The sequence below is a fragment of the Equus przewalskii genome, chromosome 31 (assembly GCF_037783145.1).
Source record: "Equus przewalskii isolate Varuska chromosome 31, EquPr2, whole genome shotgun sequence".
In the NCBI taxonomy this organism is placed as follows: domain Eukaryota; kingdom Metazoa; phylum Chordata; class Mammalia; order Perissodactyla; family Equidae; genus Equus; species Equus przewalskii.
The window spans coordinates 4,325,608-4,353,210 of record NC_091861.1 but is presented as its reverse complement, the minus strand read 5'-3'; the positions used below and the strand labels follow the sequence as shown (position 1 = coordinate 4,353,210).

Below are 27,603 nucleotides of genomic sequence, written 5' to 3'. Positions count from 1 at the left end.
CTGTTTATTATATTTATTGGGACATTAAAAATATAGTAAATGCTGTTGGGAGGTTTAGTGAATGGTTTTCATTGAAATGGAAAGTCACTTGGAATTAGAAATTTGAGAAGAAAGTGGGCTCCATCTAGCGAGCTGTGTAACCTTTTCATCAATTGTAGCCTTGTCATGGAGAAAAGCGCATGTGAGATAGGTACACTTTCATTAAAACCTACTTTTGGAAATTTAATATCAGAATATGTTTTAATTTGAAATATAAATTCATTACTATGAGTTTCTTATGAAAAGAAAGACACCGTAAATCGCTTTGTCACACATAGATTATTAAATCAGGGTGAAATGAATTATTGTAACTCTTTCATTACAGGCTCAGCAAAATACCTGGGTTGAACTTAGCTTATGTTTTCATGACACTGTTCCCCAGTTGGACTTTGGATTATACTTTTCTGGGAAGGACAAACACAGTACCTGAGGTGGTTCTGAAGCTGCGAGCTTTGGGTGTGGGTATTCTTTTCCTTCATTGCACTTCCGATCTGAATTGTGTATCGAGGGTTTGTTAGTGTGTTTATTTTTCCTGGTCCCTCGCAAGGTAAGCTCTGTGAAGCCCGGAGACGTAGCCCACTGCACTCGGCTCAGGGCACTTGCCCCATAAGGCTACATCTGTTCTTTACTGTCACTGGGTGATTGTTAGAGGGATGGCCCAGGGCCACTTGGAGCAGGCGTCAAGGGGGAGCCCAGATTTGAGCACAGACACTTAGTGTCAGTGTGTAACTAATCACATCGGCTATGACCCTTGAACTGTGTGTTACAGGTATGATTTTTACAAAAATATTCCTTTTGCATACTCCATGAGAGGGGCAGGGATTTGGACTGTTATTTTGGGCAAAAGGAAAGCCCCTTTGATAATTCGAATCATGTTTGAATTTCAAAATTGACTTCTTTAAAGTTCTGTGTGTTTTGACAAGTGGTTTTTCAGTACCCCAACGTGGCCGCTCTCAAGATGCTGTCTGGTCTTCTTTATCCTTTCAGATGAAGTGAGAATCTGAGAGTGCTTGAGATGAGGAGAGGAAGAAATGATTGGCATTTTCCACTTTTCCCTTATAGAGCCACCGGTGTGCTAGTCCTACTAGGTACATTCTAGAAATACAATCACAGCTATTCCCCGTAAGTCCAGTGTCTTGAGACATCGGATAAAGTGGCTGAAACACCAAGGTCATGTAATGTTGTGTTATCTTGGAGCATGACTGCAGTAATGATATTTTAGGCTGATGACTATTGTGCATCTTTCTTCATGGTCAGGCGTGGCTACAACGAGACCTCTGCTCCCCCGGTAGCACTTTTCAGCTAAATACCTCTGAATACATTGTAAAATATGTTGAACAATTTTGATCAAATTATTATATACAGACGCTTAAGAAATCAAGTAGTACAGAAGAGCTGACAATGAAAACCACAATTCCCCGTTCCCTGGATGAACTCGATCGTTTCTGTGATGGATTATGGAGGCATGACTTTCCCCCGGTTGAGCCGCTGTGAATAACAGCAGCCTCATTTGAGGAGATGGAGGAATGTGGGAGGAGCTTTCTCTCTCGTCGTTACTGACAGCTTCCTGATGAATTAAGTTGTGAAGAGAATTTCTGAATTGAGCAAGATGTTCAAATAGATTATCTGCAAGGTTCCTTTTAGTTCTGAGGTTTTATGATTCCAAATTTAAGGTCCTGCAATTGCTGATGATACTAGCTAACACATAGGGTCGTTACTGTAGGGCCTGCACTAACTCTGTGATGTCATTATCCCCATTTTAGGGGTGAGAAAACTGAGGCACAGAGTAGCAGAAGAAAATCCACCAGCAAGTGGCGGGGCTGTGATGTAAACGCAGGTGCTCTGGATCTGGAGCCTGTGCTCTGAACCCCCGCACTGGGCTTCCTGAGAGCTCTCCGTGTTAGCATTGTGTCAGTGCCTTAAGCTGGAAAAAATGATCCAGGACTTTTTTCTCCATGGTTCATAACTGTAAAAGCCATCTACTGGCAGCGACTAGAGCTGCTCTTCGCAGGCTGCCTCCAGTCTTGTGCATCCAGCTGGTGCACACGTTTACACTATGTGTGTGTGTGGTGGGGGGGGGGGTGCAGTGGGCGGTAGGGAATCGAGACACACGGAGACAAAGACTGCTGTGAAGGCTACAGAGAGGTTACTTGATGGATATCTTGGAGGATTTGCTTTAAAATTCCTTCTGTTATCACTACCTGTCCTGTCTTCTGTCAGTTCTATGATTCATGCGCTTTCCCAGAGAAAGCTGCAGAGTGGAGGGGGGTCTCTCTGTGGCCGACTTCAGTACCAATTAAAGGGATGAGGAGGAGAAAGCACTCAAAGACTGTGATCGCCTTAGTAACGTATTTTCATTTGAGTGTTAGTGTATTAGAACGACCAGTTTTACTGTTGTAACCACTAGCCCGTGTTCTTATCACAAAGAAAGATGGCAGCATTGGCGTTCATATCAGGGGGATTGTGATTCATTCATTCCTGCTGTCCTCTTCCCTGCCTGCCTTTATTTCTTCCAATATTTAATCATTCATTCCCTCAGATGTTTACTGAGGACCTACTTTGTGCCAAGCTGCATTCCTGGCACTGGGATACAGAAAGGAGAACAAAAGAGACAAAAAAAAAATCCATGCCCATGTGGAGCTTACATTCCAGTAGGGGAGAAAACAATTAAAAAAAAAAAAAGCAAAATGTAGGCTATGTCAAATAGTGATAAATGCCATGGGGGAAATAAACAAAAGTGGAGAATGGAAATAAGGGAGCACAGAGTGAGGGGGAGGGAGGAGTCAGGGAGAGCCTCAATGGGAAAGTGACATGGTACGGGTGTGAGAAAAGGAACCTCATGAACGTCAGAGGGAAGAGCATGTAGCGAGAAGAACCAGGCAAGGGCAAGGACCCTGAGGTGGGAATGTCCTGGGGACACTAAAGGACGAGTTGCTGAGTGTGTCTGGAGAGAGTGATCAAGGGGCAGAAAAGTTTGCGAATGTGTTTGGATAAATAATGGGGGTGGAGGGGGAAGAGGACAAATCGTGTAGGGCCTTCTTGCCTTTGGAAAGACTTTGACTTTGACTCCAAGAAAGACAGGATGCTGTTAGAGGGTTTAGGCAGAGGAGTAGTAAGTCCAACTCATCTCGTTAGCAGATTGCTCTGCTGCCATGTAGAAAATAGTAGTCAAGGGCGGCAGGCAGGAGGACCAGAAGGAGGCAATTGCAGTGTCCCAGACGCAGGATGGTGGTGGCTTGGAGCGAGTGGGAGCAGTAGAGATGGTGAGGTGTAGTCAGGTTCTGAATATGCTGTGAAGGTGGAGGCGTCAGAATTTGCTCATGGATTAGGTGTAGACTGATGAGAAACAGAGAGGACTCCAGGCTTTTGGCCTGAGTTAATGGAAGGGTGTAGTTGCCATTTACTGAGATGAGGAAAACTTGAGAAGGAGCCGATTTGAGAGGGGAAGATGAGGAGTTCCATTTGGGTCATGTTGCGTTTAAGATACCTGTTAGATGTGGGAGTAGAGGTGGAGGACAGTTGGAAATAGAAGATCAGTTAGAAAAGAGGTTCAGACTGGTGAGACAGAATGAGATTCATCAGCATCTTGATTGTCTTTAAGCCAAGGGAGGTAGTGTAGATGGGGAAGAGCAGAAATCTAAGTATCGAGCCCTGGAGTTCAGCAATAAGAGGCTGCGGAGAGAAGAGAAAGAACCAACAAAGACTGAGAAGTTGCCACTTGAGGTTGGAGGAAAACCGCGAGTGTTTCTTCTTGAAACTAAGTGAAGAAAGTTTTCCAAGGAAAAGAGAGCTCTGTCAAATGTTGCTGATAGATCAAGTTAAGTGGTGGTTGTGGGGACCTTGACAGGAGCAGTTGGGTGGAGTGGTGGAGGCCAGAGCCTTACTTATTTACGAGAGAACAGGAGGAGCGCGATTTGGAGAAGGTGTGTGTGGAGTCCTTGCTGAGAGGAGTTGCAGGAAACTGGCCCAGTAGCTGGTGTGGGGAGTTGGGGTCAAGAATGAGTGTTCTTAAGGTAAGAGAAGGTATAACATGTTTGTTAGGCATGTGAGTGATCCCTCAGGACTGGAAGAATCAAGCATTTAGGAGAGAGGGGTCATTGCTATGAGGGATGCCCTGCCGAGGGGCAGAGGAGGGGAATGAGTGCCAAGTGGAAGGGTTGGCCTCAGTTGGGCACTGATGGTCCTTCCATAGGAACACCGGAGGGGGAAGAATATCCAGCCCAGGTGCAGGGAGGTTCTGAGAGCTGGTGACTGGGGCTTCTGGGAGTGCTCTTGTAATTGCTCCTGGTTACTCAGTGAAGTAAGAACAAGGTTAGCAACTGAGAACCAGAAGGTTGAGGAGGTGTTGGAGGCTTGAGGAGGGAGGAGAAAGGTTCTTTAGCAGAAAGGGAGGGTGACTGATTGGGAAATTACAGTATGACTATTGGGCAGCAGTGAAGGGCCCACTTGAGGTTAGTGGCCATGAATTTAAGGGTGGTTTGTAGTTTCTCGCAGCGGTGTTCACCTGTGAGGCATGCATGTGGCCGGTAGGTTAAGAGGTGATTTTAACAAAGCTCGAGGTTTCCCGTTGTAGTATGACACCTCAAGGGAAGCGTAGGGGAGCAAAAGAGCATGTACATGCCAGAGAGGGAGTAAATAACGGTGCATGGTTAAAAATGTGTATTAGGACATAAGGAAGGGAGCTGAGGGACGATTTAATGCGAGGGGGTCAGTGGATCATGTGTCCTGGTGAGACTGACAAGAGAAAACTGTGAACCTACCTTGGGGTTTTCGTAGAGGAGACTCATGTCCTTCAGGTGGGTCGGTCAAGTGAGAGCATTGTGGGAATCCGTAGTTTCACCTCAGCCAGAGGAAAAGGAACAATTAACGTTGTGGGTGGAAGATGCAAGTATTTTCTGCGGCACGCGTCAGTGTTTATGGCCTTCTCCAAACTCCTTTCCAAACTAGACATTGGCCATCGTGGTCCTCAAGGCACGGGATCTGCTGAGCTACTCAGCTTCCCAAATATGAGAGTTTTCACAACACCCTCAAGATTGTATTGTACTCGAATCTGCTGTGATGTTGCTTAGAGTATTCCAGATGGATTAGTAATTAGATCAAGTGAAAAGTGAAGAGCAAAGAGAGGTATATTTATATTGAGCATATTATATACTTTTAGTGGTTTTGTCTGGAAAGGGGGCAGAATGCCCAGGCTTTCCTCATTTTTCCTCATTTGCTCATCAAACTTGACATTAGTTCACAAGAAACTTGACTTTTAGAGTAGATAATTAGAAGTTGTTTTAAAATCCAATTATGTATTTACCTTATTACCACTGAGCAGTTGGTTCCTCTATAAAATAATTATTTCTCCCATAAAAAGGAACCTAAACGGGAGTAGCTTTCTTGATTTTCTAACTTTCATGTGAAGATAGATTTGAAATATTTATGTCCATAGACAAAATGCTGGTAACTGAATGTAAACAGAAAATTGATTACCATTGTATTGGATAACGTTGAAAATTTGTCATAATGACCATTTGGAAGAGAATACAAATTGAGTGATTTACAGTATCCAGGTTGATATTAATTATTTCCTCTGGAAGCAAACACATTTCTTTTAATTCTTAGAATTTTTTTTTTTAAATCTGGTATAATCAATCTGTTTTAGACCTGTTACTCATCATGCTCCCGGACTGCTGTATTTCAGTGTGGTGGTGATTTCTTTCTGCCTTTGAAAAAGAAATTATTAAATTGAGAATGGAGACGTGTTTCATCAAGATTCTGCCTCAGACAAAATAGTTTCACATTTTTGAAAATCTCTTTCTGGTCTGGGTTAAGAGAAGACAGCCAGAGTGTCGTATCTGCTTCGGCATTCCTTGTGATGCTGTAGGTCGTTTTGGTTGAAATGTATGAAGAAATTCTGGCCTTACACAGATATGTAGCCGAAAAGGGAGAAGAATTTTAATAGTCTTTTCAGACAATGGTGGGTGTTAGTCCTAATACTACACCGAAACTCAACAAATGGTAGTTTCCTAATGGTTAGTTACAGGGTGGAATTTGAAAGCCCTATCAGTAACCTTTCCATATTCTATTACGTTAAAAAAAAAAAAAAATGATGCTTCACTCAACATTAAATACTTGGATCTGCGAATATTACCTTATTTAACTGAGTTAAGGATTTTGAATTATAATGTTTGACAAAGAAAATAAATTTAAGAATAATGAGTTCATTTAAATGAAACCCAGATATACATTTAAGTTATAATAGGCTCTGCTATCTTTTGCAATGTTGGAAAGGTTTAGAATAGTTCTAAAACTGCACGCTGCAGTTTTGAGATGAATTATTTACTTCCAGTTCATTCATCAGTGGTCTCCTGAACCCTAATTCCTGTTCTGATACACAGATGTTAACGTCTGCCCTTCAGTGCCACTTTGTGAGTTGAGTTTGCAGCAGTGCACACAGGGGTTGAGGGCGCCTGTCTCCCACAGTGGAGCAGCGTTCACGAGCAGCGCGGGCCAGCTCTCCTGTTTCTGCCGCCGTCTCTGGAGGAAGGATTCCATCGTCTGCTGTTCAGGCCCGGGTGTCACGAAGCAATGATCGGTTTTCTAGCATCTGTGATACTCCTGAGTAGTAATTTCAGAATTCTTAGTGAGAGGGTTAAAGTGTTGAAGTATGATGTAGTCTGGGGAGTTAACTTCTAGTCTCGACATTTAACTCTTTCATTCTGTGCCAGAAAGGAATCCTGGAAGACAGCCTGAGTTCTCCCCTGTGGTAGCCTGGCCAGCCAGGGCCGATACACTTCCTCCCCTCTGTCATCACCCAGAAGAGAAGGGACTGGACGGAGATGTGATATTCTCTGAGAAACTGAGTAGTAGGAAATTGCTGCTTCTTGATCAATGAGGATCATGACTTCAGCTGAGACTAAATTGTGAAGTGCTTTGGCAGAGGGTTGTAGCCACCAGCCACTATGTCCCCTACACAGATATGTTCAGATGGACGCTCTACAGCTTGAAAATAAGGAACAATCAAAAGTACATAAGATTCTCTGGGTGGGCATTGTGAAATTTGGAGTCTGCATTGTTTTGTAATGGCAGAGTTTTTTATGGGATTATTTACATACAGGAGCGGCTAAGGAAAAGACATGAGCAAATTTTTATAATGGTGGAAAGAGGTACCTGGTCAGTTGAGGCAACAGCTATGGGACTAGGAGAAAGTTCCTAAACTTTAGTTTGCTTCTTTGGGTGGAATCTTCAAAAGATATTTACTATTCCTAAAGCACCTTCAGCTTGAACTGTAATTTTTATCGAGTTGTGGGAAGGGGGAGAGAAGAGGCTTGGAAACTGTGTTATGTATTGTAGCAGATCTGTAGTGAAAATTCACGGTACCCAAGATAAATTAAATCTCTCCTCCTACCAATGCTTCCTTCTAGAGCTCTCCTTAGCACTGATGCCCATCCTGTGTTTTGCTATTCACTATTTGCACATATTACTGGGGATCAAGGGGTATCAGGAAGCTCGGACAATAAAAGGAGTTTTCTTTTAATTAAAAAAATAATTTATAAGCCACGAGAAGGATGAGTGCATCTTGCTCAATCAAATCAAAATTTGTGGGGCGTTTGCAGCCGCAGAAATGCTGACAGTCACTGCATAGGTAAAGTAACGAAGGAAGAAGGGGGTGGGAGCAGCACAATTGATAGTCTCCTTGGTCAGGCGTCGCCGGAGCAGCGTGTGGTGGTTACTGAGCGCTGGAGATGGCAGCACGACAGGGCGGTAGAGAGAAGAAGGGCCAGTCCTCCAGCGGTGGGCTGCCCTCACCACAGCTGCCGGCGTTCAATGAAGGCTCAAAAGTGTGAGCGGATGAATTAGAACAGAGGCAGTTCCATGTTCTATTTGAAAGCTTTCTATTTTACTTAGAAGCAACTTGTTATTCATTAGAAGCGCATCAGAGAAGTCTTAATATTTGGAACTCCTTCCTGTATTTAACCGATCCCTCATTCCTCTAGACAATGAAACATTAAACTAATCCTTACACACAAGTATATGCGTCAAAAGAGAAGAAAGAAAAACATTAACTGAACAAATGACAAAATAGGACTTAACATACATATAAACCAGTGCATCACATTTTTGGCACGTATTAACTATACGTTGAGTTAAGTAAACCACGAAATTATTCCTCGGGGAGCATGATAAATATCATATGTGTTCTTTAGATTTTTCATATTTTTAAATATTTTGGAAAAGTAGTCATGAGACCTAAGTTGTTCGTCAAAGTCATCTCGTAGTACAATGGAAGGAATTACCATCACATGTCCAGTTTTGGTATATAAGCTGTGATATTCTCAGCCGTATAAGTTCACAACTAAGCTTTCTTTATTTTTTGTTGAATTTTTAATTTTCAGTGACTAAACTTCTTGGTCTTTTTCCCTACCTCCACATGTCTGCTAATATATAATACACAAAGGGTGCTATGTAAGTGCATGTTTAAGCGAATGATTTTAAAAACGATATTTTTTCCTTATACCATAATTATAATCATTGTGTTTGTAAATTCAAGCTTTCTGTTTTGGGTTTCTTTCAAGGTCAGACATGTTTGTTTAGCATTATGCTGGAAAAAGTATGATTATTATCTGTATGAAAGTTATTTTGACATAAGGCATTTTAAATTTCTGATATATTCTGTATTTAGGGAGCACTGTATGCTTACATTCAAAATAGATTGAACACTGTTCCCTTTTCAGAGCGTGTGTAGCAAACAGTGGCCAGTGTGATCCCAGAGTTAGGGTCCTATTTCCAGGGAGACTCAATAAGCTCTGTTTTACAAGAGCGTAAATGTTTACCTAAGCAAGAAGGTGCAGTCCGCCCTGCCCAGTAAAGGACATTTTGCAGCGCTGGTTTACGGAAAACATTCAACAGACAGTGGAAGTTTTACACAAAGTACAGTGCGTTGTTTGAAACTCCTTGCTCATCTATACACTGTGCTTAAAATAAACACTATCTGGGAATGTGCCAGTCTTTTTTTCTACCTTCTTTATTCCACACGCTAGATTTTGTCACCTGCCAAAGTCAAATAAATCTTATCTAAACAGTTGAGATAAGCCCCGAACCGTACTTGGTATGGTCAAATCAACAAACCTCTCCAAAAACAGAAATGAAATACAATATCGCTAGATTAAACAGTCTACAATGGCAATCATGTTTGCGTTTAAAGATTTTATTCCAAAAGGATTACAGTCTTGGTATCCATTTTTTTTCCCCTGCCTAGACAAGAAGGCGACATACTGACTCAAACAAAATGCATTTGTTCTCTAACAATTTAACTGGTACAGCTCTTATAAACAAGGCCCATAGGTGTATGAGCCTTCTGACTTAATCAGGAACTTATGTCGTTAACCTTGTATAAGCAAGTAGGCTTGAGATGTACCAGTGGTGGATTGGGTATCACATTTATTTTTTCCCAACAGGAAAGCCTTTCTTTATATAGCCTAAGTACAAAATCTGTCGAACTCTGGCGTTTCACTGTCTGTAGCTTACCACAGCTTAAACTGCCTGAAAAGAGAAAATAGTATAAATGAATGGGATTTTAATTACAGGATATTATAAAAGTGCAATTTTATTCTTTTCTAGGACATACAGTATTTTAATAGTTTGCTAATAATGTTTAAACTCTGCAAGGGCAGAAGCTGGCAGATTTACCCCTGGGCCTGAGAAGAGTGCCTGGCCCGGACTTAGCACTCTGTGAATATTTGTTCAGTGAAGGAAGGAATGAATGAACCATGTTTTCAAGGAGACACTATGTTTTCTTTGTAGATTAATACTCATGTTTTGTATTTAATGCATCAATTGCTGATATTTAAAACATCTTTCTCAAGTGAATATAGTTCATCTCATAGTTAAATGGTTCTCTTTCAATGTCATGCTATTTCATTGGCGAATTCTTATTTGTGTGTCATAAGTAGTGGACAAATATTATATCACTAAGTGCCATTTTTTTAAATAACACCTTTGAGGTGTTATTGATATTTGTGCATTTCATGACTATAGAATAGTTTGTACGCCGCCTGCTGATTTGAAAACGACCCATTTTCCCAGTGTTCCTTGGGCACATGTTCGCGGAGTTCAGTTCGGCCTCTAGCATGGCTAGGAGTTAGCCAGTTGGATGTAGATGTGTGGTTCTGATGTGCTGCCCCTCTTTTACGTGTCAGGCCCAAACAATAACATAAAGTACCCCTTTATTTTCTGATTTATAATTTGTTGCATAAGAGCGATTATATCTACGAAGGTGTATATGATATTTAGACATTTAGAGCTAAGAGCCTTCCCTTTCCGGGGCTGCCGTGGGAGGGCCGTGTTCCACACAGTGAGGAGTTACCTCTAATCCTTACAATATCCATTTGAGGGAGCGGATGGCGTTACCATCAACATACCCGTTTCACATGTGAATACATTGAGACTCAGAGTCTTGCCGAGTCTCTCCAGAGACACACAACTGGTAAGTCACGGGGCCATGCTTTTAATTCAGGTCTGAATCCAAATCACGAGGTTTGAGGTTTGAAGTCATGTTGGTGCAATCCAAGACTTTTAAGTCACTGTTTTGGCAAATTAAAACTTCCTAGTAAATACGTTCATATCTGCTGAGGACTTGAACAGGAAGGGCAATAATAAAATTGAGAAATCTTATGAATATAAGGAATGGAATGCCACCATTTTAATTTGGAATAAAAAAAAGAATGCTCTTGGTATATTTGCCATTTAATTTATTGTGGTCTTTAGATAATACAGAGTTACTTGGAGTATCATTCAAGAGCTCGCGTGTTCCCACGTGTTTTAAAAACGGCAGCATCATGTATTCTAGCAGGTTTCCCACGGTGCGGGCGTGCCGTGTGTGCGTGTGTGGGACAGGCCTGCGCTCCCAGGTGCTCGAGCACGGTTGATGGTCGGATGTGTAAAGAACGCAAATCTGGTTGCATTTTATTATCAAGTGAAATATTCAGATGAATACAGTACCAAGTGTCTTCCTCTGAGGAATGTTAGTTTCAATAAATTGTTGGATGTGTTTGGTTAAGCCGAGCAAAATCAAACAAAATTTTAAAAATTGCATGAGTGCATCTCTAGGAAATCTTTGTGAAGTGATACATTTTGACAGTTTTTAAAGTAACCCCCCAGGTGTGTGGATTTTCAGGCGGGGATTAATGCAGTAGTGCTCCCCACGAAGGAATGCTGTCCACGATTCTGGACTCCATTGTCGTCAGCTTGCACAGTGACAGGCACTAGCAAGGGTTTCTATGCTTTATTGAGTTTTAAATACAAATTTAGGGATAATAATTCTAGGCATTTCTACCAAGCTGATTTTTCCCTTCTTTTTCCTTTGTGTATCTTCCTGGCAGGACAATTAAGGCAGTACTAGAAGCTCCTGAGTGAGTGAAAACTGACCGTTTGCATCCACCACAGGCTGCACATGTGAAGGAGGAAGAGGAGCCCCCTTCCTCTAGAAATCTCTCTCGCACTCTTCCTGCCTCAGTTTCTCCTTCATCATCACATCGACAGTTATGCTTGTAGTGCTGTTGGCAGCAGATGTTGCTGCCTGTGCTAGCATTTGGCGTTTGCTTTCTCAGGTGTGGCTGCCTTCAGTTTATGGGACCGGTATGCAAACACATGGCTTGTACCGTCTGTTTCTTAAGCTTAGCTCTTACGGCTTCTCTCTGAAGGTGCAGTAATGACTTTTGTTTTTTGCACTGTAAGCTTTTTCAGTTTTCTCCTATACATGGAACAACCTGGTGTGGGCTGATGATATCTAAGATAAGGTCCCTGATACAAGGCTCTTTAAAATCTCCTTGGAAGGGCGGGGCACATACATACAAAAGAAGGAAAGTCAGAAATGTGTCCCGTGACTTGTATTTATGCTAAAGGGTGGAAGCAAGAGGTCAGGGAGGTCATTATGAACCTTGGTAGTTAGGGAGTGTTTTACAGATTACTTAGGCTGGAGCTTGAAATTGCTATTTTGTTAGAGACAGCTGTTTGTCCACGTTATCCACACTTTTCAGCTTCTCCTCGATTCTAGGTGACCATGGGAAACTATTCTGGCCAGTGAGAAATAAATAGAAGTCTGCTAAGAATTCATAATTAATAGGCATTGCACATACCTTCTTGTTGCTTTCCTTTTTCCTCCTCCATTTTGCCTTGAATGCGAAAGTGATGGATGGAGCTGTGGCAGCTATTTTTCCACATGAGGAAAAGACATTTAAAGACCATTAAAAATTTCTGGCCGTCACCTTTTTTTTTAGCCCCTGAGTCAATACCAACATATCTCAATTTTGTTTGTCATTATTTAGTCAGGTATTCTTTTTGCAACTGAAAACAATTTTTAACTAGTACAAATATATTTAACACTTTTGCCATATTGTCAAGTGGCTAATTGTCAAGAATTGATTCATATTTCAAATATCTTCATCACCACACTCTAAATGGCTGACATCCCTCCCTACATTAGCCTAAAATGAACCAAACTTTTAACCTGGAGGGAGGACTAAGTTCTAAACAAACATGAATGAATGGCATTGTTCCCCTCATCTAGTCCCTGTGTCCTTCATTTCACTTTCTAATAAATCAAAGATTTTGGAATTCAGCTCTTATTTCTCTTTAATTCCACCAGAATACAGATACTCTTTTTAAAAATCTCCGTCCCTCCCCAATCTGTCCTCAGTTTGTGTTAATCACTTGCCGTTTCTCGCCCACCTATGTAAGTGTGCCCCAACATTATATTGTTTGGTTTTGTGAAACCCAGAGGCAACCACAAATGTAGTTGGGTAAGAAGAGGGAAATACTTCTATTATTAGATTAAGGCCGAGAGACTGGAGGAGACCACCAAGGGGTGAGTGTAGGGAGAGGGGAGAAGAGGGATGTTGATCGAGCCCTGGGATCTGCCAAAAATAAGAGGCTGGGGAGAGAAGGGGCCAGCGAAGGAGACAGGAGTGGGGAGCATTACAAGTAGGAGGAAGAGGCCGGGGGCTGGGGCGGGGGGCGTCCTGGGAGCGGGACGTATCAGGAGGAAGGAACGGTTAACCGTATCAGACGCTGCGGGAGCTGGGAAAGGTGCAATTCACAGGCTCGAAGTTGCCGGTGACTCAGTAATCAGAGCAAAAGCTGAATGAGGTAGGATTAGGAAGTAGAGGGCAGAGAAGAACGTGGGAACAGCAAGTACAGGCAAGCCTTTGGAGTATATGGGGGCGTTTTAGTTTTGTCTTGGCTTCTCCCTGTTTTTGGTCTCTAGCGTCCGTGCTGGAAGCATCCTGCAGATGAGTTTGTCCTTGGCTGTCCGAGCTTAAAAGTGGGCGGGGGAAGCGGGTGAGAAGCTTGTGAGCCCCCTGCACGGCTGTTGGCCTTGAGTTCACTGGAACGTTATCTGAGTACATTACTCCTTGGGCAGCCACCGAAAGCTTTAGCTTCTGTTCCTTCTCTTGGGTGGTGAGATGCCCCAGACTTCCAGTGTCTGGCCTGGGAGAGGGAGGGTCTGTCTGGCAGTGTTCTGGGCCCCAAATTGGAGAAGAAGGCTGCCTGGCGTTTGGGGGTTCTGTATTCCACATGCAGTGCTGCAGATGGTCCCTGTGTTTATGGTGCCCTGGCCTGCAACTGCGCTTGCCATCTCTTTGCACAGACTGTTTTAATTTCTCAAGAGAATATGCCTGACGGAGCTGGGGAGGGCGTTTTTGGACTGGAGATGTAACTGACTGACACCATTCACCCAGTGTTCCTTATTTCTGGGACTCACCCTTTACCCTCAGTCGGATTGGTCTCTGGTGCTGCCATCTCGTTGGCCTTCTGGGTCTGTTCTCAGCATTCCCACTGACAGCTGTGGATTCATCACTTTCTGGTCTGCTCCATCAGGTACAATTAGCTTCCATGTTTTGTTGCTGTCATCTCTTGTTTCTTTCAGTCCTTATGAGTGTATCTTAAAAAAAAATCTCTTTCCTTTTGCTTTAGTGGAACTTTAGGAGCGAGCAGAACAGGACGCATGTGTTGGCTGTGCCATCTTAACCAAAGATGCTTCTCATCAAAATACAGGCGTTACAGTTCAGATAAAACAAAGCGTTTGAATGTCAGATGATGCTATTAGGATTTAGACCATCAATTATTCATTAACTTTCAATCTGTCTGTTACTCTGAGGAGTTTGCCAGGTGACGATTCTATTTTTCGTGTCTCCCATTTGTACGAGCTCTACTTGGCGCTCACAGTGGAGTGTAATAATTTGTTGCTGTCTTTTCACTTCCCCGTGTTGTGAGCTCCTCTAGATGGGGAAGCTTACGTGGCTGCAGATCCCCAAGTGTTTTATATTGCACTTACAAAAGAGAGAAATATTGTCAGATAAATTGCATAGGAACTACTTCCCCTCAAAAGGTGAGATTTTCTATTTCCCTGAAGTATGCAGTGAAGTAGAAATTAACTTCATATATATCCTTTCCCCTGATTTTAAAATATAACAACAAGCTGCTTGCAATTCCTGAAAGAGCTCTCTCAGGGAATTTTGGTTCCTGGTGGCTAGGGTATGATGATGAGCCTGGAACTATTTTAAATACGAGATGCTTCTGATCTGTTACTTAAGATGCGTTTCTACTCCAACAAAGATCTTTGCTTCTCAGCAGTTTGCGAGGCTGACTTCATCTTAGCTTTTCCTGTGGCTTCTGAATTCCACGTGGGGTGAAGAAGGTTTCTCGAAGCCCTCACACTCTTCTTGACTGTCAGTGAGAAGAGGGCGTGAACTGTGAACATGGGGTGATTTGCACTCACATGGTGTTGGAGCTTCTGCTGGCTCTGCTCCCTTCCCGCCTGCCTTCCCCAAGATCAGTGTCGAGGGTTTTGACGTGGGGCTTGTTTGACTTCCCAGGATTCTGTCAGTACGACTGAAACTGTCATTTTCCTTTTTGCTGAGAATGTTTTCAACCTAGTTTGTCTAAAATCTCTCCACGATACTGATTTGGAAAGATATTAGTAAACTATTTTCTGTATAGGAATGTTAAAGGGGCCAGAATAATGATAACAATGACCACCAACGTTTTTTGAGTGTGTGCCCTGTGCCTGGCACTGCTTCTGGGTGTCTTACTTGTATAATTTAATCTCCTGCAAGAACCCTATAGGATGGGTGCTCTTATTAGGCCCATTTTGCAGATGAGAAAATTGAGTCTCTAGTTATGCAGGTAATAAGTGGTGGAGCCGGTTTGACTCCAGAGCCCGCTGTGTCCCATTGCCGTCCAGTGCTGTTTGTCAGATGGCGATTTGGCATTACATATTATGGTCTGTATATTTTATGTTTTGAACTCTGAAGTCAGCTAGAGTGAATTTCATTGTTAATGAAAGGACAATCAGGTTCTCTCGAGGAATACTCACTTTATCCGGTGAAGTTAGTTAATTTTCGGGAATTACTAACCTCAGCCTATTTCAGCCTTTCAACATTCAACGGGCATGTTTTCCCAACCCTCTTCTGTGCTAGGTTCATCTAGATACAGAGAAGGACACAGCAGTGACTCAGGCTGACCACGGAACTGTCGAGGGCAGGGTCTGTCCCTGGCGTCTCGTGTCTCTGGGTCTCTGTAGATCTCCTCTCCTGTGCCCTGGAGAGGGCTCTCTCCTGGAGTTTAGGAGGCTCAGCTCACGTGATATGCCTCACGGATGCAGGAAGGCAGCTTTCTCGACCAGTGCATTGCATCTTGCCACTGAGTTGTGATGCCTCCCGTGTCCTCTGTGAACTTGGAGCCTAATAGGGAGGTGAAAACAGCAGTGAAATTAATAAATGGGAGAGGGCAATGGAGAGCCACAAGTGGAGAGTTCAAGTCCAAGGAAGAAACAGCCACGAGTTAGCCACCTGGCGTGGTGGGCAGCCTCTCGGAGGGCCTGCAAAGGTCCCCGCCCCCTGGTAGTCACACTCGTGTGTGATCTCCTCCCCTTGTATGTGGGCTGGACCTAGAGACTCAGGATGAATAGGCTATGACAGAGGTGGTGGGATGTCGCTTCCCAGAGTAGGTTACAAAGGGAAGGTGGCCCTGTCTTGCATGGCCCTCTCTCAGTCTGAGGGAAACCAGCTGCCTTGTCGTGGGCTGCTCTATGGAGAGACTCATCCAGGGAGAAACTGAGGCAGGCTTCCAGCCAACAGCCAGTGAAGAGCTGAGGCCCTTGGTCTGAGGAACTGAATTCGGGCAACAACCACGTGAGATGGGGCACGGATCCTCCTGTGGAGCCTTCAGGTGAGACCGCAGCCCAGCCAACACCGTGACTGCAGGCCGGTGAGAGTCCATGAGGCAAAGATGCCTGGCTAGACTCCAGCTGATTGCTGACCCACAGAACCTGTGAGATAATTTGTGTTTGTTGTTTTAAGTCCCTAAGCTTTAGTGCATTTTGCTCTGCGGAAATGGATAACAAATACACCTGGTAATAAACACTGTGAGGTTTTCTTTTGGGGGTCTCTGCCTCCACTTTAGCAGATCATATTGGAGGGAGGGGGGATTAAGGCAGGAGACCACAGTGGCGGGGATAGTGTTCAGAGCTGAGGGTGAGAAGAGGCCATCAAGAGCACTACTCTTGTCCCTTCCAGGAGACCCCAGACTAACAAGGAAATCAAGATTGGAGTAAGGCAGGCACTAACAGTGTTCCGTGGCTCAGACTGTCGCATTGAATGGGGCTGATCACATCATATTGAATTATACCAATAAAGTGAACTACTTTGTCTGGCTACTCAAAACACTTGAAACATTTATAAACGGGGCTAATAATGTTTTGTGAACTTTTGTTTTGTTTTACATGAGTTTCTTTTAACACAAGCTCTTAAAATATGGCCCTTTTCCTTCTGTGCCATTCTGTGACTGAAAGTGGAGACAGGATTCTTTTTATCCTGCACACGTTCAGACAGGGATGTTGCCTTACGCTCTAGTCTGTGGGTTATCTAATGTTGTGGTAAGTTAGAACGAGAAACATGACCCATGTGTCTGGTGTCGTAGAAGGCGGCTATGCAGAACACGTTAGCAGCAAAGACCATGTGTCCAGGGAATGTGATCTAGACATATGATTGTCACCTGCTCATATACACGTGTACACAATGTCATGTGTCCAGCACACAAACATTTCCTACGTTGGAGCTGTAATCCTTGGTCGTTTTGAGTTGCTCTTTTTGTAATTCTTTTTATGAAATACAATATCTTAAAATCAAAAGAAAGTAGATTGTTTTTTCCTGATTGGACATTTTGAGACATTTTTAATATCTTAGGTTAAATTAAATTGACTATTTGACTTCTAAAATAGGCTATTTCATTCTTCATTTTGCAACGACATGGCTTAAAAGGGTATTGGGTTTCAGTGAGCGCGTCCCAATGGAGTTTATGAAGAAAAGAACTATTTGTGGTCCCAACTTTTAATTATTGAAAGCAAATATTTAATCTTGAACCTAATTTTAATCTAGCACATTCCCAGCTCTGTCTCTAGTTTCTAACCAACGTGTTCACAGATAATTTACATTTTAAAATTAATTACATATATTGTTTCAAGACTTCTTGAATTATCCTTCTTACTAAAAAACCATTTTCTCCACATGATAAATATGTGCTACAAAGTTATTATCCCGCTTGATTAAGCCTCAGAGAAGCTTATATCTTGATCAAAGACACACAGCCTGTTGGTAGAAAAGCCAGAAAGAGTTCTGTGTTCTGCTTTATCACGTCATTGGCATTTTATAAAATTTAAAGCTTTAAAAATAAAGTTGCTATCCATTTTGGCCTGGAGGATTCTTAACACATGGTCGTTTACGGTTGTTTAAAGAGACTAGTAAAAATCTCTCTGTGTTTTAATCCTGGAAAGTTAGCATACTTTATAAATAAATGAATAATCTTTTAATGTGCAAAGAAGACCAGAGTTTCCTCTTAACATCTCCTCAGTCCTTGCACCCTTCCACGTAAAAACAGAACAGATGCTGCTTGGTTAAATTTGAAGTAACATTTATTTATATCTATTTTATGGGAAAGTAATTAAAACTGCTTTACAGGCCTGCAGGGGAATGGATGGGTGGGAATGTGATGAGTCCCAGACAATGATGGGTGTTCCTGAAGGTCCAGAACAAAGAGGAGGAAATGCGTGTGAAATATTTGGCCTCTAACCTGAAGTGTAAATCACATTCGCACTTAGTTGAGTATTAGAGAATAAAGTAATCTGAATTAAAGATTGATCACTGAATATTCTTACAAACTTTGGATTTATTTATGTTCTGAAATCTGAGTCTCATGCTTATTAGTTTCAAAGCTGAGCGGAGAAGGCAGAGTGTATGGACAACACCCAAGAGCTGTCTGTCGGGATGTACATTTAGTTCTGATAGTCATCGTTCAGACGGAAGGTGCCAGCCCGTCACAAATGCAGTTGCATTTGTTCTTTTTGGTACATGAGGGCACTGGGACAAAAATAGAAGAAAAAGAAACGTTTGACTTTGGGTTAGATAATAAGGGTTATTAGAACCAGAGGAGTTGAACTTTTGTGAGAGCTGGCATGGGAAATGACATTAACCAACCACGCGCCAGATCCTTTGCTGAAAATGCACTGTCAATCTCATCACAGATTTTAAGGGAGGGAGCGATAGAAAACACTACTAGAAATTTGGTAGTATATGAATTTTAGTCTCAGTTCTGGCGTCTGAAATGTTGAAATGTGCGTTTCAAATTGAGGAAATGTTGCCCCTCAATAGGCTTAACCTTTCCCCACTTACATCTTCTACTTCTATTTCTTATCTAGAACTCCTGTCATTGCATCCCTCTGTCTGCCAGGATCTAATCTTCCTTTCTTTTCAGCTACTGAAGCATGACTGTATTATTCCCTCAAAACCGCGGATTCCCACTGCATTGTGTTAGCATCTCTTAACTGTGAATCCGATTAAGAGGAAATTGTGTGGAGGCGTAGTAATAGTGTTGCTTTCTGTTGAAGATTTCTGTGGATGATTAAAAAATGAGATTTTATAGATTAAGACGTTTTGAGGACTTGCTTAGGATTGTATGACATTTATTAAGATATTCTTTAGGAGCTGACGTTGATGAGATAAAAAGATAAGAAACCGCAGTATGTTCACAAGTAAAGTTTCGTGTTGGGAAAACTTGTAGAAATAATATTATGTTTTAAAATGATGGATAAAGTCAGAGGGCAATTGTGTCTTTTATGAGCTTTGACTTGAGCATGAATGATTTTATTGTGTTTCTTTTCCTTGTTCTGAGAATGAAATCTTACACTAAGTTGACTACTGGCATTTCCTTCATAGTTTTCCAATCAATTTCTCGCTGTGTCATCAGAGGAATGTAGAAATACTGGATTATTAGCTAATGAATTCGAAGTCAGAGACCTTTGGGTTCATTGTAAGATTTTCTTTAAGGGCTAGACTCTGCACAAATGTATAGAGGGTAATTCCATACATGAATTTGCTATCTTTATTTTGGTTTTATGCGTTTTGTTACATTATTTATAGCCATATTACCTCCAGTGGAAATCATTTGTTAATCTCTTTTAATTAATTTTTGAAATATAGTCAGAGTGAGTCAGGCTATGCTTTTAGTACTGTGAAACATTAAACGGTTTGTGATATGTTTGCCTTACATGGTTAAGGAGTAAAAAGATTTGTCTATGAATCTGAATCAGATCCTTAGATTTATATTTGAGACCTAATTTTGTTTTTGAGATAGTGGAATATTATTAGGGCGGAAGTATCATATTCTACTTGGTATAATATTTGTTGGTGAATCTGAGCTCTGTTCCCATCTTCAAGTAGAAATGCTAAATTATCCGAGTTAGATTTCCTGTCCATCTTTTGCCTCCATTTTGCTCATCTTTCCTGATTCTTTCTTGGGATTTTGCCAGAGTCGACTAGAAAATGTCTCGTGTACTTTGTGTTGAAAAAAAGACATCGTAAAGTGCCTCAATTATCAAAATAAATCTAGCCAATTTGTGGTTATCTACTTTGTGATATTCTCCCAGAAATCTTTAATCCTACTGGCTACTTGGCAGAAATCTGTTCGGGGCAAATTCATCTCATTTCTAGCTGACATGCACGTGGGTAATGCAGAATGCTTTGACTAACCTATGCCAAACTAAGTAATAAAACACACCGGCTCCAGAATTCAGTACATTTCCTGGGCCAAGAAATGCATTTGAGAAGATATTGCCAGTTTTCGATTATCCGTTCTCCCTCTTTGTTGTTTGAGCATGGTTAGTTTGTATATTATGGATGGATTTCTAAGGATGCATCTGTGCTAATAACACCATAATCAAAGAATTGTCCCTAGATTATAGCACTTTAAGGAGTTGAAACGATAGATGCATTTCCTGTTATTATACTAAATCCACCAGGTTAGTGACTAGATTTAGCCTTTGTCAAGTGTCTTTAGATAAATTGGCGGACATGAGCATTTATGGATATAAAACTAGGATGTGGCAATAACATGAGTGATTTGCCTATTTTTCTGGCATTAAGCAGATTTTTCAGATTTATTCAGTTGGGCCATGAAAGACAGACTCACAGTTTCTCTTTGACCTTTGGGCCATATTCATGGAACTGCGCATCTGTGGAGCAAGCGAGAGCTTTAACACTGGCCACTGGCTCCAGTAAGCTTCCTAGGGCGCCATCTTGGTAGTGGGGCAAGTGGATGCATTGAAGGTGGAGCCCCTGCACCCTCTGCCTGCTGGCTCGTGAGCACCATGCTGGAGGTGGTCACTAGTGTTTGAGATGGTCAAACGTTTTTTCACGGCTGGCTTATGGCAATTTATATTCTTTCTTTTGTCTTTTTTCCGCAGCTGTTGTGAACTTGGACAATTCTGTGGTTGACCTGGAGACCCTTCAAGCTCTCTATGAGAATGTGAGTAATAGAAGGAATTTTATATGCAAGTATATAATACATACACAATACTTGTCAATGTACAACACAGCTATGCCTGTTGCTTTAATGTCCTCTGAGGAGATTGGATCTGGAAGTGCTGAATTTATGTAAGTATGGATTTGTTACAATACTTTCTAGGAACATATAGAACAAATGTGTGGTCTCATAGTTTTAAAGATTGTGATTCAAAACATGTTGCATGTGAGGTCATCCATGTTCCTTCTTTTGAAATACAGTCAGTACTTATGTGGAGGTTAATGTGAGTGGAGTGTTGTTCTATACACCAACTCATTTAATCCTCACGTGGAAGCTATTATTATCTCCATTCTACCTGTCAGGAAACTTAGATATGGAGAGGTTAAATGACTCACTCAAGGTCACACAGGTAATGTGGTGATGTCACTGGGTTTTAATTCCTTCTGGCTCCATTTCTCTAAACTGCCATAGTTGACTTCACTAAGTGGCAGGCCATTCAGGCCTTCATCTAGGAGCACTTTTCCTTAAGAAGTTGGCAGGAAAAGGGAGTAAGGTGCTAGAGGAGAGTGACCATAGTGTGGTGTGGTCCGTGCCCTTGGGAAGCGCAGTGTGCAGTGGTGTGTGAAATGGTTTCATCTGGGGCATGGTATTAAATAGCGTTGACCCACACAGTAAGAAAGCAATTCTCTTTTCAGTGCTTTTCATGATATCTTGGAGAAAACCTCACTGTGGCCCTGTTTTTTCTCTAATATGTTTGGGTTCTTTTTTCATTTTGTTTCTGCACTTGCTTCTGATCTGCCTGATATTTAAACATCTGTGCTCTTTGAGGTGTGGCCTTAGTTAGTCTTTGACTTTTCTGTGCCACATCAAAGAATTTCTGGCTCTGGGAGACGTATGTGGTGGATGCAGACTGTCTCTTCCCTGAGCACCCCCTCGAGGACAGTGTGTTTGACCTGCTTGTCCACTCTGGAATTTGGTACTTTTTAAACCTGTGTGTATGTGGTGTGCCCTGTGAGACTGAGACCTTTGTAAGAGAGAATATTTCTCATGACGCCTCGCAGGAATCTATCCATCAGGTGTAGAGTCGGTACCCAGTCGGCATTGTGAGCACAGGCACTCAGTTCCACTAAGTCGCTAATGAGGACTGAGAGGGAAGGTTTGAATGTTTATTATGTGGTTCTCTGTACAAGATGGAAAACTGGAGAAAATAAATTATGTATTTAGTATATTAGTGTCCCAGTGAAATAGATATTTAAAACATAACCATTTAAAGGTAGAGGTTTCATTTCTCTTGAATCTTTCTTCCCAACCCTTTCCCAACCAGAAGAGCCATATGGGAGAAATGAGGAAATACCAGGGAAAGTAATTTCTTCAACAGATCGTAATGATGTGAGATGTCGGTGTATGTGGAACTGTTTATCTTGTGTATACATTATACATGTGTTTATGGATTACATAATATATGTATGTGTGTGTCCATTTGTGTGTATGTATATTACATGAAGACACATGAATGGCTTATTTTCACCTAGTATATCCATATGCAGAAACATATACAGAAAAAATATACAACATCGGGGACGGCCATATTTATGATGGAAATTTATTTTACAGTGATTTAGAATATTTTATTTGGAAGTTTTTAGCCTTTCAAAGTAAATTAATTTCATAGAGTATAAGTTTCTGACTCTGGACAGACTAGATAGCTACCCAGAATTTCTTATTGTCATACTCCATGAAAGTGGAACCAAGTACTAGCCGGCACTAGTTAAATTTGTGGTTTTCTTTATATTCTTGATGTTGTTAAACTTTGATGGGTCAGGCTTTCATTGTGTCAGGAGAACAATTTTTTGGTGGAGGTGGTTCACAGTAATATTAGTTCAGGTAATAATAGGCTAGATTTCTTGATAGCCATCTTCAGTAGAGGAACTTAAAGAATCCATTATGAATGATAGATAATTGTATGTACCTTTTATACAAGTAGAACTCATGCTAATTCCTGATTCATATCCACTAAAGTACAAGTCCAAAGAAGGCAGAAATGTTTGTTTTATCCATGGCAATATTCCCCAGCACTTAGAATTTGGTAGTGTTGGGCACATAGGAAGTATTCAGTAGATGTTAAGTGAATGTTTACATGAATTAATGAATCTATAGTTTTCAGATACTTTTTGCCTATTCGGAATGATTGATACCCATTGTGGATAAGGATCTATATTGAACACTTATTTGTGCTATTTTTACTTCTATCAACTTAATAACAAATTTGCCTCTTATTTTATCTCAAAATGAGTTTATTTGGAAATAGCCCAAAGAATTGCAATTTGGGATGTGTGGATGTGCATGCTATGGGTACACCATGGGCTAATCTGGAAAAGAAAGGAGGGGAGCTGCCTTTAAAGAGAAAAGGGGAATAGAGAGAGGCTGCTCTAAATGAAACTCAGTGGGGGAAAGTAAGAGTTCAGAGCGCCAATGGCTTCTCGTTGGCTGAGCTGTGGCGTTTCTCCTTGGCTGGGCTGTGGCATTTCTCGTTGGCTGGGCTGTTGCCAGGTGGGGAGAGAAGTCTTCCTTTAGTAGTAAAGTAGTTTTACTTCCTGTCCAAGATCCAAATGTCCATCTCTTTCTGTTTGGTGTAACTGATGATGTGTGACAGGCCCTGAGAGCTCCCCCTACAGGCCTTCCCGACAACTCCAATTTAGTTAAGGTTTCTTTTATTAATTCCCACACTTCTTGGTAATAACTTAAGATTTCATGTGCAAAATAATTAGTAGTTCGTTCCAATGGGGTCTGGTAGCCCAGGCATCATTTATTGTAACCTGCTATGTATCAAAAGTGATGATAAGCATAACAATTGACACTTTGAATAGGGTGAAGGAGAATTTAAAATGTTTACCTATTTTAAGAATTCTAGATCGTTAAGGACAGGCTCCTAGGGACCTGTTTGCACATAAGGCTCTTGAGTTTTCTAAGGATAAATGCTGAGGCAAAATCTGTGATTTTTTTGGGTGATAAGCATAACAGTGGGAGATGAAGTCTTCCGCTGTGAGTTGATGAATAGTCCTCTAACAAAGCAAGGAACTCCCCCTAAATTAAGAGAGAATTGAAATACATATTTCCTATTAGTAAAAAATGCATTTGTTCAAATTTCTTCATTCCCGTTGTTTTAAGTTCCTAAAAGAGCTGTGATCGTTTATAGATCAGGGTATCTGAATTTGTAGAGATGATAATAATTTAATGTTTCTTGTGCGCCCATGCACATTCTCAGTGCTTTGTAGGTATGAATTCATTTTCATCCTCTCCGTGCTTCCCCTCGGACTTGTGAGGAGTGCTATTGTTGTCTAATCCTTTTGTGAAAAGAGGAAACTGAGACGTGTTCTCACAGCTCAGAGCTGGGTTGACACCCCGTCACCTCCTCTATGGACTGTGCTCTTCAGCACAGAATTTCCTGACTCACAGTGACAGCTGAGCAGAGCCCTTCAGGAGGAGCTGAGACAGCGCTATGTGGTGGGAAGAGCATGGGATAAAAAAGCCAGAAGAGCTTTGTTCAGCTTCCAGCACCACAGTTTAATAGACACATGCTTTTGATAAGTTATTTTGTTCTTTGGTATCAGTTTCCTCATATCTAAATAGGGTTTCTGATAATTCATAACAACAGCATGAACTTTTTGTCACCATCGAATGTAAAAAGAGTTTTCTAGACCATTCAATACCATTATGCTTTTTTTTAAAATAAAAATAAATGCGGACATAGAATCTCAAAGAACTGTGATTGTCAAACTGCAAATGATTGTCTCTAAGACTGGATTAGGATTGAGGGTAATTTACAAACAAGCACACACTTAACCATAATACAACCATTGACATCATAAAATTAACACTGATCTATTACTACCGTCTAATCCTCAGAGCTCAGTCAAGTTTTGCCATTTGTTCCAATAATGTCCTTTATAGTGAGGACTTCTTTGAAATCTTGTAGTGCTTGCTTGCTTCCTTTCCTTGGACACTTACTTCTTTTTGCTTCATATTGTCATTATATGTGCATATCTCTTATCTTTCAACTTAACTATAAATTTCTTATTAGTAGGATTTTTATCTTCCATGTTTAGCATAATGATTTGTATATAATATTCATAATTATTACTAATTAATTAAAGAATGACCTGAGAATAGTTCTGTTTTTGCTCTTGGTGTGGTTTTATAATTGAGGGAGGTGAAAATTGTGAATATTACTCTATTTGAAATGCTGTGCTTTTTTGAAATAGTGTAAAAAGTGATGTAGCTTTCTTAAAAATAATTTCAGAAATATTGCTTTAGAGATTCAGAAGTGATAACTATGAGTAAAGTTAACCATTACTAGCCAAGAAATGATTCATCAGATTATGTGTGATGTTCAAATAATAGTTTAGATTCAGATAGTGACATTCTGTTTTGGGGGCAAACTGAACCTGTTTGTTTCCTTCTTCTTGATGTGATTTCAGAGATTCTTGCCTCAGGAGCTCTTGGAGTTGCTAGAGAAACTCTCTTTTTCCCAGATTACCTTGAACCTTTGAATGTCCAGTGGACTGACAAGATGCTTGAGCTTTCTCTTCTCAGTTGATACTAGATGATACATACTTCAGTGAACCTAAGATGAACCCAAGATGTGGAACCACTTGTAGTTTATTTTTTAGTGCACAATGCAGAACAAATTTTTCCATGTTTTTCAGTTGCTAATGGCCTGTGTGTTTACACATGACTGATAAAAATAAGGCAGCGTGCTGTATGAGTGCACATCTGTGGTGTACCTTGGCAGGAGTCCTTCCCACTTCCTACAGACTCGCCCCAGACTTTACAACTGTACCATGGCTCGATTAAAATAGGCCACAGTTTCATTTCAGCACGACGTGAACATGCCTTTACATACCCTATCCGTCCTCTCTCACCCAAATCACACAAGGGCATTCAAGAAGTTGCAGTTTAACTACATGGAATGAATATGTTTACTATTCCCAAGGGGCCTGGGATTCTAGCTACCAGTTTTCATTCACAGTGTATCAGGTAAGGCAGCCCAGCAACCCAGGCTAACTGGAGTAGAAGTTTTATATCTTCTCTATGCTACTGAATGGTGTGGAATGAATGAATGAAGGAATGAATGAGCTCTTTGAAACAGAAGCTCAGCACGGTGAAACATTCAGCTGTTTGTGACTCCAGCTGCTTTCCCTTGTACACTCCCAGCTTCCTGATTCACAGATATATGAAGAGTAAGCCATCTGATTCGTATTCACCGATTTTTCTTCATCTGTCACTGCTGCTTTCTCTCTAAGAAATTCTATGAATACCTTTGTACCCTCTTCTTCTGTTCCAGCCAGTGACCTCTTCTCACTCTGTACCCGTTTCTTTCCCACCTCTCCTTTTTCAGAGCATGTTCAGGTGTCCTTCATGCTAAAAAGAAAGAAAAATAAATGACTTACCTCCTTTCATTCATGACCTACTTCATTCAAAATATTTATAGAATGCTAACGAATGTCAAACGTTGTGCTAAGATTAGTGCTAGGTAGTGGTAGCCTCTGTGCATTGATATCCTACAGTTTACGTAGTAAGTGATGTCTCTCTCGCTTTTATGTACACACACACTCAGAGAGAGATATAATCAACAGGGAAAGCATCTCTGAGGAAGGGACATTTGGAGTGAAAGTAGTTACCCAAAAAGAAAATGAAAATGTTCTAAGGAGAGAGAATGGTGTGTGCCAAGGTTCGGAGGCATGAGAGAGGAGTTAGCCAATTGAGGGAGAAGAAAGTGCTTTGGGAGTCAAGTGAGCTCTGGAGAGAATGGGCAGGAGGAGAGGATGTGGAAGCAGGCAGTGGCTAGATTTCACTAGAGATTTTAGGATATTTTAAAACAGTTGTGGAGTTTTCCATTTTTCCCTTTAATTCTGTCCATTTCTGCTTCGTGTATTTTGAGCCTTTCTTATTAGGTCCATGCGCATTTAGAATTGTCTTTTCTGTTGAATGTTGTTTTTATCATTAAGAAATATTTGTCTTGACGCTGGTAATACTCTGTCTTGAAGTTTATTTTAACTGATACTTAAACAGCCATTCTACTTTCTGATACTTACTACTTAATGGCTTTTCTTATTCTATTCATGTAATTGCAGCCTACCTGCATCTTTATGTTAGAACTCATCTCTTGTAGGCAGTGTATATTTGGGTCTTGCTTTTTTATCCACTGTGATGATATCTTCCTTCTTGGAGCATTTAGATTGTTAACATTTAATGTAATTATTGTTATGGTTGGATTTAGGTCTATAAGTTTTGTTTGTCCCTCAGCTGTTTTGTTCCTCTGGTTTCCCCTTTCTGCCCTGTTTAAAATTAAATGCATTTTTTTTCTCTTGTTTCTCATTTTATTTCTGTTGTTTTTTAGCTATGCCTCTATGTGTTACATATTTTTACTTGTTGCTCTAGAAATTACAATATACATTTCTAAACTTTCACATTCTGCTTACATGGAGTTAATATTATAAAATGTAGAAACCTTGATGACGCCATATAGGGCGTTTTACTGTCTCTCCTGTATATTTAATGTTTTAGTTGTCATATGAGCTTCATCTATACACACTTAGAACTCCATGAGACATCAGTGTAATTTTTGTTTGAAATAGTAATATATTTAAGGAACTTAAATATAATCTTTTATCTTTATCCACATTGTCCCCGTTTCTGAAAGTCTTCCTTTGTTCCTTTTTC

At 41.1% G+C, this 27,603-nt stretch overlaps 1 protein-coding gene across 1 annotated transcript in view; it reads left to right on the top strand.

Moving 5' to 3' along the window:
- The window catches only part of FMN2 (formin 2), a 342,456-nt gene that overhangs the window by 151,881 nt on the left and 162,972 nt on the right, over window positions 1-27,603 (top strand). The window contains exon 8 of the mRNA XM_070602584.1: window positions 20,822-20,883. Coding sequence (XP_070458685.1) covers window positions 20,822-20,883 — 62 coding nt within the window. The remainder of the gene's footprint in view (window positions 1-20,821; window positions 20,884-27,603) is intronic.